The 16,483-nt window shown below is 41.6% G+C and overlaps 1 protein-coding gene across 1 annotated transcript in view; it reads left to right on the top strand.

Moving 5' to 3' along the window:
• Positions 1-15,647: 15,647 nt before the first annotated feature.
• chrd (chordin) overlaps positions 15,648-16,483 on the top strand; it is a 38,891-nt gene continuing 38,055 nt past the window's right edge. Inside the window, exons 1-2 of the mRNA XM_072571753.1 lie at positions 15,648-16,060; positions 16,371-16,474. Coding sequence (XP_072427854.1) covers positions 15,919-16,060; positions 16,371-16,474 — 246 coding nt within the window. The 5' untranslated portion in view covers positions 15,648-15,918. The remainder of the gene's footprint in view (positions 16,061-16,370; positions 16,475-16,483) is intronic.

Here is a 16,483-nt window from a genome sequence, read left to right as displayed (position 1 = left end):
GCTCCTGTACCTATTTTAGAATGAATAAAGGTGTTGACATTCCTTTCCGTGTCTTACCACCATACCACACTCTCATTCTTCCTCACCATGCAATGGGGACGGGAGGAATCTCAATGAAAATTGCAGCTAACATAGCCCATTCCTGCTGGCATCTGGGCTGCATGATTTTTGTGAATGCCTTGAAATGGACAGTGCAAACCCCTGCCAGTAAGTGATGGAAATCTCACAATTCATGCAGCATCAATAGATCCTGTCACATATTATGTCCAAAGGTGCAAGCTGCTTGCCAATGGAATTCTAATTGAATGAGATTGTGAAAATTGATTAGTCCATAAACTGTAGGGACAGAATTAGGCCACTCAGCTCATCATCTCCGCTCTGCCTTTCAATCATGGCTGCTTTTTTTTTCTCTATCCCATTCTCTTGCCTTCTCTCTGTAACCTTTGATCCCCTTACTAGTCAAGAATCTATATATCTCTGCATTAACTGTGGTCAATGGCTTGGCCTCCACAGCTTTCTGTGGCAGAGTTCCCCAGAGTCACCACACTCTGGGTGAAGAAATTCCTCCTCATCTCAGTTCTAAAGGGTTGTCCATGCACTCTGAGCCTGTGCCATCAGATCCTAGTCTCTCAAACTTGTAGAAGTATCTTCTGCAATGCCCACTCTATCCAGACCTCTCAGTATTGTGGAAGTTTCAATGAGATTTTCCCTCAACTTTCTAAATTTCATTGAGTACAGACCTAGAGTCATAAACCAGTCCTCATATGACAAGCCCTTCATTCCTGAAATCATTCTTGTAAACCATCTCAGTACTCCCTCCAAAGCCAGCAAATCCTTCCTTAGAAACTGGGTCCAAAACTGCTCACAATATTCCAGATATGGTCTGATCAGAGCCTTGTACAGACTTGGCAATACATCGCTGCTCTTGTATTCTAGTCTTCTTGAAATTAATGCTAACATTGTATTTGCCTTCCCAACTGCCAATTGAACCTACAAGTTTACCTTAAGAGAATTCTAAACTATGACTCCTTAATCCCTTAGTATTTTAAATTCCAAAGTCTTCTCCAGTTAGAAAACAGTTCTCCCAACCAAAGTACATAACCTCATACTTTCCCAAATTGTATTCAATATGCCACTTCTTTGCCACTCTCTTAGTCTCTCCAAGTCCTTCTGCAGTGTCCCCACTGCTCAACAATATCTCTTCCTCAACCCACTTTGTGTAATCTGTAAATTTAGCAACAATGTTTCTTCATCCAGATTGATAAAGTATAATATGTATAATTGTGGTTCAAACACTGACTCCTGCAGAACTCCACTAGTCACTGGCTGCCATCCTGATAAAACATCACTTTATCTCCTCTTTCCTTCTGCCAGAAGCCAATCTTCTATCTATGCCATTACCACTGTGTGCTCTTAGCTTATTTTGCAGCCTCCTGTGCAGCACCTTATCAAAGGCCTCCTTGAAATCCAAAGAGATCAAGTCCACTGGCTCGCCTTTGTCTAACTTGCTTGATTAGGCCTCTAAATTTGACATTGGGCTGACAGCAGGATTGCTTTCCTTGCCTCTCAACTAATGAAAACAGCAACTTTAATACTGATCACCATATATCCCAGTCTAAATCTCTTGTACCTTGGAAATCATTGTTTTTGCTTTAGGCAATTTTGCAAAGAGGTACATAATACTGTTTTCCAGTCACACTTTTAGAACCTGTAAGTTTCCTAAAGCCACATGCATGCTGGATTATTTCTCTAGATAGAAAAAAGAAGCTCTTCAAAAAAAAATTGGAATTCAAAACTAATCTTCAGTTTTGTTGCCAATTTTTCACTGTTTTATTTTAACATTTCTTTTTAGTTTCTTTGCCTTTTCTCCCCTGCATCCCACCCCTCCAAAGTATCAATTATACACAAAGGTAAGACTGCTTCACAATGATGGCAATATTGTTGATTGAGTTTACGGCTGGAGGTCTTCGACGCTTGTGTTTTAACTTTGGCAGTTCTGTGGAAACCCCATTTATGTAGATATCCTACAAACAAGGTCTTCACCACATTCTGGCAAAGTTTCCATAATGAAACAGGAGAAGCCTGAAGAACATTACTGGCAACAAAGTTCCAAATACTATGTGAGTGATATATTACATCAGGCTAGTTCCCAAACACCTAGTTATAACAAATATCCACGTCCAACTTCTAATATTGCTGTGGCTTCCAGGGATTTCCAAGTCTGAAATGACAAATTACATTTGCAGAAAGGTTTCCAAACAATTCCAAGATAATTATTTTTGTTAGACTGAGGGAAAATATTTATAGAATATTACAGACAAACCATAATTGATTGACAGAGTTTTTACAATAATAACCAGTAACATAAACCAGATTAGTTTCATCTCCAGATGTTAGTAAATTCTATTCTTATTTCTGGTCAGTATAAATTCTATTTAGGCAAATTTCTGACCAGTTTTTCTCTGGCTAGAATATGATTCCCATGCAGCTTCAACAACCATCAATTTAATCAATTATTCAGAACATACCATCAATTTTATGGTTATCATTTTCCAACATAACTAACAATAACAACCCATAACTGGATTTGTAATCAATCTTTGGCAGTTCTCTTTACTGGAGTGTTTTAGTCTCCCTCAGCTAGCAATTGTTGACTAAAATAGGTTTTGGTGTCGAGAGTGTGGTGCTGGAAATGCACGGCCAGTCAGGCAGCATCCAAGGAGCAGGAGAATCGACGTTACGAGCATAAGCTCTTCATCATCATCTACAAGGATCTCAGTGAGTCTCTCCAGAACCACACTCTCGACTCTAATCTCCAGCATCTATAATCCTCACTTTCTCCTAAATTGGGTTTTGACTTGAATGCCATATTGCTAAGTCAAGCATCAGTATTGCTGCAATAAAAAATTATTTGGATATAAGAAATAGCTTGATTACTTAAAAACTTACTTACTTAAAACATTTAAAATTGAATTGTATGCAACTTATTTCTGCCTCCCTGTCTTCTTTTTCTCTTCAACCCCCAATCATAATTTTAATGTTGCTAATTTGTTTATTCTATTAGAAACGCAATTTTAACTGGCATTGAAATTACATAAACGTTCTTTTAGTTGTCTGTACCTTTGGCATTTTGTTTATTCATCGAAAACATGTAGACTGGGCAGATTGTAAAATCCGTCAAAATGTAACACTGATTTGACATGCATTGAGCTGTGCAACGGTGACCCCTAACAGTGCTATTTAATGTACCAGCATGGAGCTTTCAGATGAAGTGCTTTTGACTTTTTTTTTGCAGGACTGGTAGAGATATTGTGTACTGTGGTGGAGTTTGCACAGTCTCTAAGTTAGAAGCAAGTGTTATTGGATATTTGAAATGAGTACAATGTTTTTGAAAACAAAAAAAAGCTCTTAGTTGTGAAGGCCTTAGTTTCAGTTCCTTTTAACCTACAGCATATCATTGACGTGGAGATTGAGGGGAGCAATCTCAGGATTCTTCCAGATTGGAGACGGCACCATCATAAATTCCTCTCCTTTAACTGCATCAGGGTGGTAACTGAACCTCTGCATATTAGAGGAGGGCGCTTCAATGTCTTCTGTCTAAGTGGAGATCAGGTTGAGCGGAAGTATGGCTTTGCTAAAGTTTTAGGATTCCCAGTGGTGCAAGGAGCAACTGACTGCACTCATCTTGTTTTGTGAGTGCCATATATCAAAGGGAAGATATACCAGAATTCAAAAGGGTTCCAGTCTTTAAATGTGTGACTGCACACATCACGTTCATGAATGCCTGGCAACTGTCATGTTGCTATATCTTAAAGCTGTTCCTGCTATGGACAAGCCAGGAACTACTCTGTGACTAGGACTACCTGCTCTACAATTGACTCCTGGATCTTCATCACCCGACCAGACATCTAAAGTGTTCCTGCCAGAAGGTCACATATTATAGGACAGGCCACTGCCTTTCTGAAACAACTATTCCAGATCCTTGAATCATTCAGAGAGAATATTCTAATACTCGCTGAGACATTGGGATTGATTGTGATTTACAGTATTTTCAAAGACTTGACCATTATTCCGGCATGGCAATATCCATCAAACCTCTGGAAACCACTGGAGAGGGAGGGAGAATCTGGAATGTTCTTGCTCTGGAGAAGCCAAAAGTAAGCGTCTCATCAAATGCCAGAGTCCCTGAAAAGAAAAGCTCCAGGTTGTCATGTTCCACACTTTCCCCAGCTTGCATTCCTCTGCCAATGACCAATCGCAATCATGAAAAATGTTATACAAAATGACCATTTCATCCCACTTTTATCTAATAACTCTTTCAATGAATATGTATGAATCAATTATTCACTGTTGTGCTTTCCTTTAGAGCCAGTCTCACAGATGTCTTTTCATGGCCTCATGCTCCTACTGAGTGCTACCCACAATTGTCTGAAAAGACTGGAGAACCTTGCAGATAGCCTTACAGGAGCTTTGTGTCCAGCTCTGGCTCTCGAACACCTCACTTCAGAACATACAGTTGCAGCAGGGGCAGCAGTAATCTGAAACAAAAGCAGAAATTTGCTGGAAAAACACAGCACGTCTGGCAGCATCTGTGAAGAGAAATCAGAGTTAATGTTTCAATTCCAGTGACATTCCAGCATCTGCAGTTTTTATGGTTTTACAGCAGTAATCTGAATCAGTTGACTGAGGGTTCACATCGGTGTAATGTTCCAGATGGCAAGGGCTCAGGAAAGGGGTCACAGCAGGTTGGGCGGAAAATGAATGCACAACAATAATGTCATTAGGAGAAGAAACTGTATATGTGTTGGTAGATGGAATTGCTGTTGTGCTGATGGCACACACAACTGTTCCTGTGAAACAGTATTGAGTTAAAGGCTTTTAGACTGAAACAAAAAAGTATCATGGAGTAATTAGGCTAAATGTTTGGAATGGATTCAAAATTTTCAGGATATATTGTAAATGAGCTGAACCATGATGGAGAAGCTATTTTGCATCAATACAGTGTGCAAATCAAGTAAAGGCAGGCATTAAAACATGTACTTCCCCCTACGTTGTGTTAACTCTCTTACTATAAACTTCATCTCTTCTTTGAGGCTCTCCCTATCTGATTGATGTTCTGTGGCTACAAAGCCAAGAAAATAAATCTTATTATTAAGAGCTTTCCTCTCTCTCAGGAGACGTCACACCCACAACTCACATCCCACAACCTGCTCTGAAAAGTCTGCTCAGAGTTTGACAGCTGTTGGACATTCTATGAGAGCAGCTGAGACAACCCATAACACTCAATGGGAAAATACTGTCTATTCACCCTGCCTCCCTTTGGTAACAAATCCTCTAAAAGATTCCAGGATTTGGATCCATATTCATTTCTTTGCAAAAACGGAATCAGTCTTTCCTTGGTCCATTTGCTATCTGCGCACCAAGTTTTATTGAAATTCTTCTTTTAAGATATATTGGTTAAAGACAATAGCCGAGGAAAGAAGTGAAAACAACCGCCCCACCCATCTTCACTGATGGAGATAATAACTTGAGAGTTAAACTCTTGGGATTGTTTCAAGCAAATATCATGAAATTACAAGGAGGAAATAAATTGTCAGCCCCTTCTAATTTGCACCACTGATGAAACAATGCAGCAAGTTCAAAGCAAACCTTTTAAAACTCAATGATAATCCAACAAATCTGTGTCAATTGTGCACATGGATTTAAGTGCTTATGCACTGAATATCTTTTCCCTGCACTAATAGCAATATTAATGGGCAGTGTTCTCTATATTGAGTTTCCTTCATTTTACTACCCCATTTTAAAGAGTTTTCTAGAAGAGAAAAATAGATCAGTGATATGATTGGTATTGATTGCTGGCTGCAAATAGGCAAAGTAACATTTCAGGAATGCTCTACTCAAAACTTAATTGTTGAAAATTTTGTTTTCGGCCAGTTTAACAAATGAATTCTGAATGAGAGTTGCAAGCCTTCCAGCTGGAGAGTCCAGAATTAGGAGTCATCATCTCAGGAAAAGGAAAATCTGCAAAGATTCTAAAGCTGTGAGAAGAATATGAATGCTCATTTGTTGGCGAGATCGGGGTTCAGTTCGTTCAGCTGGTTTGTGATGTAGAGTGACACCAACAGCAAACATTCAATTCCTGCACTGGCTGAGGCTGTCATGAAGGTAACACCTTCTCAACCCCTCCCCTTGCCCCGAGGCATAGTGGCCCTCAGGTTAAACTCACTATCGGTTATGATTCTGTAAAATCAGAGCATTCCTCTAGGACTGTGGCTATTTAACTTTATTTAAGGTAGACAGTGATCGACTTTTGAGAACTAATGGATGGGATGGAAACGTACTAATATAATAAATGGGTCATTCTCATTGAGAATTGGTTAGCGATGGCATAATGATATTATTGCTAGGCTATTAATTCAGAGACCCAGGTATTATTCTTGGAACATGGATTCAAATCCTGCCATTGCAGAGAATGGAATTTGAATTCAATAAAAATATGGAATGAACTGTCTAATAATGGCCATGGAACTGTTGTTGATAGTTGGAAAAACTCATCCAGGTTCACCAATGTCCTTACCTATTCTGACCTACATGTAATTCCAGGCCCACAGCAATGATATTCCAAGCACTTATCTAGGCAACACCTCTGTATGTACAGAGTGAATGTTGCATTGCCGGAAGTGCTATCTTTCCCCATGGAATGATAAACTAAGGTGCGATTCAGGTGAGTGTAACATATTTCACAGCACTTTTGAAGAAGAGCTCGGATTCTTTCAGTGTCGTGAAAATATCCATCCAATTAACCTCCCCACGTAGAAATAAATTCACAATTCAGTTACCTTATTGCTATCCACCAGTGGATTATTATCCTTGTCTACAATGAGTTAGGCCATTTTCAAAACAATTCAAGAGCTATGAAGGACAATTGAATTATTGTGATAATATGAAAAATTCTCTACAAACTCAAATTATCACCGACACCCTGGAGTTGTTCAGGGAGAGGTGGGCGCCGCAGGGAGTGGAGTGTATTATTTCCCCCTCCAACTCTATTTTGATTTAACCCCTGCCCTCCCCTTCACTGTTTGATCACACAGCATTGCCCTTTGATGTGAAGGGCACTGCTTGTCACTGGCCACTCAGGTGTTTCCTTTCTTCCTGGTGGTGGAAATTTGAATCAAGATTCGTGCACCTTGTGTCTTTCACTATGTCTCACACCTGCACACACACAACATGGGTGCTGGGGAAAAATAAGCACTACTGCAGTTAGGCGGTAGTGTGGGGGTAAAAAAAACAGGAGTGTCACATGTTCTGTTCACTCTGAGAGCTGGCTTTGAGAAAGCCACTGAGAGAAAATGAGGACTACAGATGCTGGAGAGTCAGAATCAAAAAGAAAAAAAAACCCTCAAAGTACTTCTTTCCAATGGCTGGGAACGCGTCCTTCAATCAAGACCCAATTGTCAGTTTCATCATTGTTTCTTCTTCACCCCTTTCCTCAGTATCTGTACTTTACAGAAGAAGATTATGAAGAACTGAGGGAAGATCAGACATTATGAGTTGGTTGGCAGGGCAGATGCTCCGATCTGAGCCGCTGTCAGTGCTAAACAGCATATGTGGTGGTTGAAGCTCTGCAGGTGTCCTAGCAGATTACAGTTTATTTGAGTTAAATGTTGGAAGGAACTTCCTGTGAGACATTTCGGGAACTTTGCAGCAACTAAACAAGCTAGGGAGTGAACAAGATAATGGTCAGTCTGAACAAGGTTTTGGATACACATTTTAAAGAACATTTCCTTCTTTTTCATTGGTTACACATTGGATCATCACATTCCAATTAGATGGGGGAAATGTTAATACAACAACCTAGTCATAAAGTCTTTGGCCTTAATGGAAATATTGAAACAGAATATTACATTGTTTCCTTTTGAATGTGGATTTGACGGAATGCATTGTGGCTTCCCTTCCCCCATCCCGAATTTAGGATGTGAACCAAACACAAATTACTCCTAATTAGAATCAATCTACACCTCATTACCCTGAAGGAAAGTGTCGGCTGCGTCGCTGATCACATGGGATGGCAGCTGTAGGAAATTAATTTGGAGGCTGTGTAATTGGCAATTGTATGTCGGCAATTCTCACGTTTTACTAATACGAGTCGCGTTTAGCATTTGCAAATTAATAATAAACAGTGATTTATAAGGCGAACATATTGGCTCTTGAAGAAGTTTGACATTTAATTTGCAAGTTTAAGCCGAGTCCACACACTTCCCCCTCACAAGCAGAGAACTTGGCAAACTGGAAACGTCACAGGTTAACACTTTTAAAAATGGAAATGTAAAACAAATGCGTTTTAAAACTTGCTAATCGATTGGAACTCGTTCCTGTCAGTCTTTACGAAGTTCGTGGATAGCTTCTTGTAATAAACTCGAAGAATGTGATAAAATAAGAAAACGCTACACAGTCTGTACAACTATATCACCGTAACATTTTAAATCATGTTGATATTAAAATAACTAAGGAAAACATGTCTCGCGTTGTTTAAATTTTCTGTTCCAAGCCTTCAGCGAAATAAATTTTTTTTGCAATTGAAATGTGAAGTATTAGTAGATTCATTCCATTTGCTGTTTTATTTTACTGATGATTGCAATTCGCAGTATGGTTGTGAAATAATCTGGAGCAGATCTGGGAAGTGAGTATTGACCTCGCCGGAGCTGCAGGGCAGGTTAACCCAAGTGTGAATGTGTTTCCTCGATGAATCCGTCATTGCTGCTCGTTTAGTTTTTCGAGCTAGTCGATACAATTTTAAAACATCAATTTTTAAAAGTTAGTGGGAAGCAGTTCTTCTGTCGGCTCGCTGAATTGCTTACCCATGGGGCTCAGTCAGTTCCAGAAAGCACAACAGAACCGCTGCGTGTAAAGACGTATTTACCGGCAGGTCTATAAAATATGTCGATAGTCTGTAAACGCAGAGAAAAAAAATGAATGGGGCTGGGCACGCTGTGCCGCCTGAATGAATGTAAATGCATTCAATCGGTAACCAACCCCTCAAGAAACATTCCTACTACTGTCTTCGATCTTTGTTACAAATAACAATCTGTTTGCAGATCAGTGGTGATATAATATCAGCCCCTTAATCGTGAAATCCGTTTCTTAATAGCTGTTATCTAATGTTTTGCGTCTGACAGGATGTTACCTCCTTTTTTATTGCATGAGCAGAAAACAGTACCATCTTAGGAGCTTTTACTGAAAAGTTGCATTTTTTAAAAAAAGATTGTTAAGTCTTGCCTTGACCCGCCCTTTGTTTCAAACATGATTTTGTATTGAACTGGAGCAATTTAGAAATGCGGTTAGATACTCGCTCTGATGGCTATAGCTAAAGGAATAGAATATAAAGGTAAGGAAGTGCTGTTGCAGCCATACAAGGCATTGGTGAGACGCACCTGGAGTATTGTGCACCGATTTGGTCCCCTTATTTGAGGAAAGATGTGGTGGTATTGGTGGCAGTTCAGAGGAGGTTCACTAGATTAATCCTAGAGATAAGGGATTTGTCCTATGAAGGGAGAGTGAACAATTTAGGCTTATACTCTCTCGAATTTAGAAGAATGAGGGAAGATCAAATTAAGGTATTCAAGATGATATCATAGACCCTCTTGTGGGGCATTCTGGGATGAGAAGTCATAGTCTTAGGATAAGGGGTAGCAAATTTAAAACAGAGTTGAAGAAAAACTATTTCTCCCAAGATTGTAAATCCGTATAGTTCACTATCCCAACCTGCAGTGGATGTTGGGACAGTGAGTAAATGTGAGGAGTTCAACAGATTTTTAATTGGTAATGTGTTAAAGGGTTATGGAGAGAAGGCAGGAAAATGGGGGTGAGGAGCATACCAGCCATGATTGAATGGCAGAGAAGACCCGATGGGCCGAATGGTCCAACTCTGCTCCTATCGCTTATGAACTTACAAACACGTGATCACTAATATGGAAAAAGTTGAAAGGAATTTGTTAAGTGTGTACGAGAAAAATTTCTGATTCAGTATGTGGATGTACCTACTAGAGAAGGTACAAAACTTGACCTACTCTTGGGAAATAAGGCAGGGCAGGTGACTGAGGTGTCAGTGGGGGAGCACTTTGGGGCCAGTGACCATAATTCTATTAGATTTAAAATAGTGATGGAAAAAGATAGACCAGATCTAAAAGTTGAAGTTCTAAATCGGAGAAAGGCCAGTTTTGACGGTATTAGGCAAGAACTTTCAAAAGTTGATTGGAGGCAGATGTTCCCAGGTAAAGGGACGGCTGGAAAATGGGAAGCCTTCAGAAATGAGATAACAAGAATCCAGAGAAAGTATATTCCTGTCAGGGTGAAAAGAAAGGCTGGTAGGTATAGGGAATGCTGGATGACTAAAGAAACTCAGGGTTTGGTTAAGAAAAAGAAGGAAGCATATGTAAGGTATAGACAGGATAGATCAAGTGAATCCTTAGAAGAGTATAAAGGCAGTAGGAGTATACTTAAGAGGGAAATCAGGAGGGCAAAAATGGGACATGAGATAGCTTTGGCAAATAGAATTAAGGAGAATCCAGAGGGTTTTTACAAATATGTTAAGGACAAAAGGGTAACTAGGGAGAGAATAGGGCCCCTCAAAGATCAGCAAGGCGGCCTTTGTGTGGAGCCGCAGAAAATGGGGGAGATACTAAATGACTATTTTGCATCAGTATTTACTGTGGAAAAGGATGTGGAAGATATAGACTGTAGGGAAATAGATGGTGACATCTTGCAAAATGTCCATATTACAGAGGAGGAAGTGCTGGATGTCTTGAAATGGGTGAAGGTGGATAAGTCCCCAGGACCTGATCAGGTGTACCCGAGAACTCTGTGGGAAACGAGGGAAGTGATTGCTGGGCCTCTTGCTGAGATATTTGTATCATTGATAGTCACAGGTGAGGTGCCAGAAGACTGGAGGTTGGCTAATGTAGTGCCACTGTTTAAGAAGGATGGTAAGGACAAGCCAGGGAACTATAGACCAGTGAGCCTGACATCAGTGGTGGGCTAGTTGTTGGAGGGAATCCTGAGGGACAGGATGTACATGTATTTGGAAAGGCAAGGACTGATTCAGGATTGTCAACATGGCTTTGTGCATGGGAAATCATGTCTCACGAAGTTGATTGAGTTTTTTGAGGAAGTAACAAGGAGAATTGATGAGGGTAGAGCAATGGACATGATCTATATGGACTTCAGTAAGGTGTTCGACAAGGTTCCCCATGGGAGACTGGTTAGCAAGGTTAGATAGATCTCACAGAATAAAGGGAGAACTAGCCATTTGGATACAGAACTGGCTCAAAGGTAGAAGAATGAGGGTGATGGTGGAGGGTTGTTTTTCAGACTGGAGGCCTGTGACCAGTGGAGTGCCATAAGGATTGGTGGTGGGTCCTCTACTTTTTGTCATTTACATAAATGATTTAGATGTGAGATAAGAGGTACAGTTAGTAAGTTTGCAGATGACACCAAAATTGGAGGTGTAGTGGACAGAGCAGAAGGTTGCCTCAGATTACAACAGGATCTTGACCAGATGGGCTAATGGGCTGAGAAGTGGCAGATGGAGTTTAATTCAGATAAATATGAGGTGCTGCATTTTGGGAAAGCAAATCTTAGCAGGACTTATACACTTAATGGTAAGGTTCTAGGGAGTGTTGCTGAACACAGAGAACTTGAAGTGCAGATTCATAGCTCCTTGAACGTGGAGTCGCAGGTGGATAGGATAGTGAAGAAGGCGTTTGCTATGCTTTCCTTTATTGGTCAGAGTATTGAGTGCAGTAGTTGGGAGGTCATGTTGCAGCTATACAGGACATTGGTTAGGCCACTGTTGGAATATTGCATGCAATTCTGGTCTCCTTCCTATCGGAAAAATGTTGTGAAACTTGAAAGGATTCAGAAAAGATTTACAAGGATGTTGCCAGGGTTGGAGGGTTTGAGCTATAGGGAGAGGCCAAACAGGCTGGGGCTGTTTTCCCTGGAGCGTCGGAGGCTGAGGGATGACTTTATAGAGGTTTACAAAATTATGAGGGGCATGGATAGGGTAAATAGACAAAGTCTTTTCCCTGGGGTCAGGGAGTCCAGAACTAGAGGGCACAGGTTTAGGGTGAGAACAGAAAGATACAAAAGAGACCTAGGGGGCAACGTTTTCACACAGAGGGTGGTACATGTATGGAATGACCTGCTAGAAGAAATGGTGGAGGCTGGTACAATTGCAACATTTAAGAGACATTTGGATGGGTATGTGAATAGGAAGGGTTTGGCGGGATATGGGCTGGGTGCTGGCAGGTGGGACTAGTTTGGGTTTGGATACCTGGTCGGCATGGACGGGTTGGACCGAAGGGTCTGTTTCCATGCTGTACATCTCTATGACTCGATGAAAGAACTGCAGAGGCTGTAAATCAGAAACAAAATCAGAAGTTGCTGGAAAAGCTCAGCAGGTCTGGCAGCACCTGTGCAGAGAAATCAGAGTTAACGTTTCAGGTCCCTTCCTCAGAATTGGGTTCAGCCACGTCTGTTTTTGGTTTTGAAAAAGTTGAAAGCTTCTTCAGCGACTGTTTTTAAAACAGGTTGAAAGTGGCAACAACTCATAGACAGTGAAATAGTAGCGCCTAATTCGTTTGTTGTCTTTTCTTGACCTTCTAATTTGAAGATGTTTGGGGCCTTTCTGTAAAATGGTGTGCGAGTTGACGTGCACTCAGTGATGTATTATTTCTCATCAGCTCCTTACAAACAGCTCGGGAGCTTCGGAGCTGCATTTGAATGAACGCTGGCGGAGTTTGCGGATCCTTGAGCTGAACAAGCCCCGGGCAAAAGAAACATTTCTTTCTCACTCAGAAAAAGATCAAGCCAAGTCTGTTGTCAAGAATTCCTGCCACTGTCCTGCGAACAAATATTTGCCACTGCGCTCTATTTGTGTGTCGCTCTGTCTGCCACATCTGGGGCTCACAGCTGGTCTCCTATATCACCAAACCCCTCCAAAACCCGTCTCTCCCTCTTTCACCCGCACAGTTTGAATCGGCCCTTTTTTACACTTTACAGGCGGGTGCAGAGGTCTGACCAATCGGGAAAATAAAACAAAGATGTTGGAGATCTGACACAAAACAGGAATTACTCAGAAACAAAACTGACGAAGAGTCACTGGACTCGAAACCTTTCTCTCCACAGATGCTGCCTCCCACGCTTTGCGGTCTTGGAACTAAACGGGACGTTTGAGGAGCATTTCGAAGGGGCCAAGAATTACAGTCAATGCAAACTTTGAAATGAACCGTCCCGTTTTGAGCTGAACCCCACAGATTGCGCGGGCAAATTGACTCAGCACAACATGCTCACTGCAAGGCCATGTTAGATTTCTGACCGTGTGTTTGCAGCGATCTCCTGCTTAACCTTCAGTTTCTCTGTTGTAAATGAAACTCTTTAATTTTAAAATCAATGTAATCCAAATATCGGATTAGGAAGGCAGATATCGGCGGGGTTCCCTGCTTTAGCTGTTGGGAGGATGATTTGCTGTTAGGATCAACCCAGCTACCTGATTGGTGTTTGCTATCCCTCGATCCCAGGGGCCGAATGGTCTCCTGATATCCCGGAAATCCCCCTGGAATGGTGTCTCCGCTCAGTTCCGCCGATCCGCTGTTGCCTTTCCCTGTTCTCCATGTCGTTTTATAGGAGACGTGACCGTTCCCGGAGATCCTCCTCCGTTCCCGAACGCCTGTCAGTTTTCAGCATTGATTTGGCAGCCAGGCCCTTCATTCAGTGTTGCCATGGGTTTTTTTTGCCTAATGGTTGAACTGGTAATCCCTTAACACAGCGCACTGGATCTTAGATTATTCTCAACGCTGCACTTATCAAATTGCCTACTTTAAATAAACAAATTCCTGAGGATGCAGGAAACCTGAAACAAACAGAAAACGCTGGAGAAAAATATCCTTTCTCTCTCTCTCTCCCCCCGCCCCCCCATACAACTTTACAAATAAGCAAGCGGGACTTACTCATAGGTAAAAACAATGACTGCAGATGCTGAAAACCAAATACTGGATTCGTGGTGCTGGAAGAGCACAGCAGTTCAGGCAGCATCCAACTGTCCACACAAACTCTGTTTCCTTCCTGGATGAATTACATTGAGATAGTGCAGCATTTAAAGGTCGCACACAAAGTTTCCAGGATGTGCAGGGTTCCTGTGAGTCAAGACAGACTCGTCTGTGTTAGCCGCAGCATCTTCTGTTGAAGAGTAAAGTTTATGAGTTTAAGTCTATACTAAGTTCAGCACTGTACATTAAAATGCAACGGGTATCTCTCAATTACTGGAGTAGGGGTGATTAGCTGCGTTTCTGGTGGATTCTGATGTAGAGTTTAGCTCTGACAGTGGTCTGAGATTGCTGTGTGTCAGACTGGTCTACACTTTCTGTTACCTCCCCAATTCCACTATTTCAGAGTGCGAGCATCAGGGAGCAAAAGAGGGGCTGAGGAGAGATATAAACATTACAATTCCGCTCACAGACCGATGGTGTTCACATTGTACTGAATTAAAACGACCGAAGGAGCAAGAATTCTGGAGATGACACTTAAAAAATGGTGGAGACACGTGAGAAAGTAATAAACATAAGTTTATTGCCCAAAAGTCGGCAGCCCTAACTACATATGCAGTCTACCATCGGGTTATTTATTTGGCGGAGGGACTAATCTCCCCTAAATTACTGGCAGAATTTCTTCGCGATATTATCCAATACATTTCACATTCGAATCAACTCCGCTGACTGATTACTCCTTTAAATAGATCAAACAGATAAGATGTGGTTCTTTGAGACTAGATGATCGGGCCCTTTCTACAGACGGGAATGTTAGTCAGATATGTCTGGAGTATTGGATTCAGGGAGAATTGGAGCTCACCATCATTTGTGGATGGTCTTGGGGTTCAGCTCGGCTTCGAAGGAAGTATTGTTTTTAGAAATATTTATTCCTGTTTTATCCCAATCTAGACCATGCCGTAGCAAACTATCCCCACAGCACAGGCGAAATGAAATTGGTTAAAATTTCAAGAACAATGAAGGCCGCTTATATAACGCATCAACCTGAGATTTCTCTCGGGTTTGTGGCAGTGAACTCTCCAACAGCGCCAGCATCACACGACTTCATTTAAACTCAAGACAAATAAGAAAGGTCAAGGAAACGAGATCCTGAACTCCTATCCACTGTGGTACACATTGGATAAACTGTAAATCCAATGGATCAGTCTCAGAAATGGAGCTGACCATTGCGATTGGAAATGTACGCGAACTGGCCATCAGTGTCCTCCAGTAACTGAACAATATACAGGTACATTGTAGAAGCTCCAAGGAAATGGGCTGACATCCTGGACAGTAACACAATCAAGCAAAATGTACTTTGCAGCTTTCTGGATTTGATTTTACAGACAATTTGCAGAGTTCTCCTGGTGGTGCTCCGCTTTAGATAAATGCAACTACCGCCCAGGGCTTTGTAAAAAGTGTATTTCACTGTTCAATTGATTCAATCTCGCAGTGACAGGTCTCTGCTTTAAAATACACAAGGAGATTCTCGGCTTCCGAGTCCAGTCACGTCTGGTTTTCATTGCTTTAACACTTTCCCAGTGAGTTTGAAAAGGATCCCACGCTGTGCCTGCTAATCATCTTTCTATGAGTCGATTTGAATATTCCACTGATTAAGGCTTTATTGACTTGGATGCATATTCAGGACTCTGTTTGGGAGTATATAAAAACAAGGAGTTCGAACACAAGGCAGTGTTGGAGGACTTGCATTTCTTCTAGTCACAACAAACTGACGCAACTTTCAACAGCTCCTCAAGGCCTCTCGGCTGGCTGTGTTTAGTTGGAAGGAACCGTCGCTCAGTGAGAAAGTGAAGCGTTGGATCCGATAGACACAATGAAAACAGAAGAGCTGGTTTCTGTGCTACACCTTGTTTTTATTTTGAATTTGGTAGATGAAGCTACTGGGTTGCGAGTGAAAATGCCTTCTCTGCCCATTCAGGCAGAAGATGACGCCGTCCATGGGAAAGGAACTGCAGGTAATCCCATTCGCCAGGACCTTACCATCTTCCAGGGCACTATGGGCATGGCCAGGAACAAGAACTGGTCACAGTTTGCTCTCCGATTTACCCTTCCTCTCTCTCTCTTCTGAAGTGGTTCTCTTATACAAATGTAACTTCGGGAAGGTTCTTTTCAGGGGGAAAAAAACACAAGTATTTCCATCTTTAGCAAATCGAATTCGAGCTATAAAGCTATTCGTGTTATAAAGTGAATTGAGGTTCAGTGCTGGATTTTGGGGGAAGGGTACTTCGGCCAGTGAAAGTGTTGTCGCCTTGTATCTCTTTGTAGGCTGCTCTTTCGGGGACAGGCTGTACGCACTGCGGGATACCTGGCACCCAGACCTGGGACAACCCTTCGGAATTATGCACTGTGTCGTTTGCTACTGCGAGCCGGTAAGTTGC

The sequence above is a fragment of the Chiloscyllium punctatum genome, chromosome 6 (genome assembly GCF_047496795.1).
Source record: "Chiloscyllium punctatum isolate Juve2018m chromosome 6, sChiPun1.3, whole genome shotgun sequence".
Taxonomy (NCBI): domain Eukaryota; kingdom Metazoa; phylum Chordata; class Chondrichthyes; order Orectolobiformes; family Hemiscylliidae; genus Chiloscyllium; species Chiloscyllium punctatum.
This window is presented reverse-complemented; position numbering and strand designations above follow the sequence as displayed.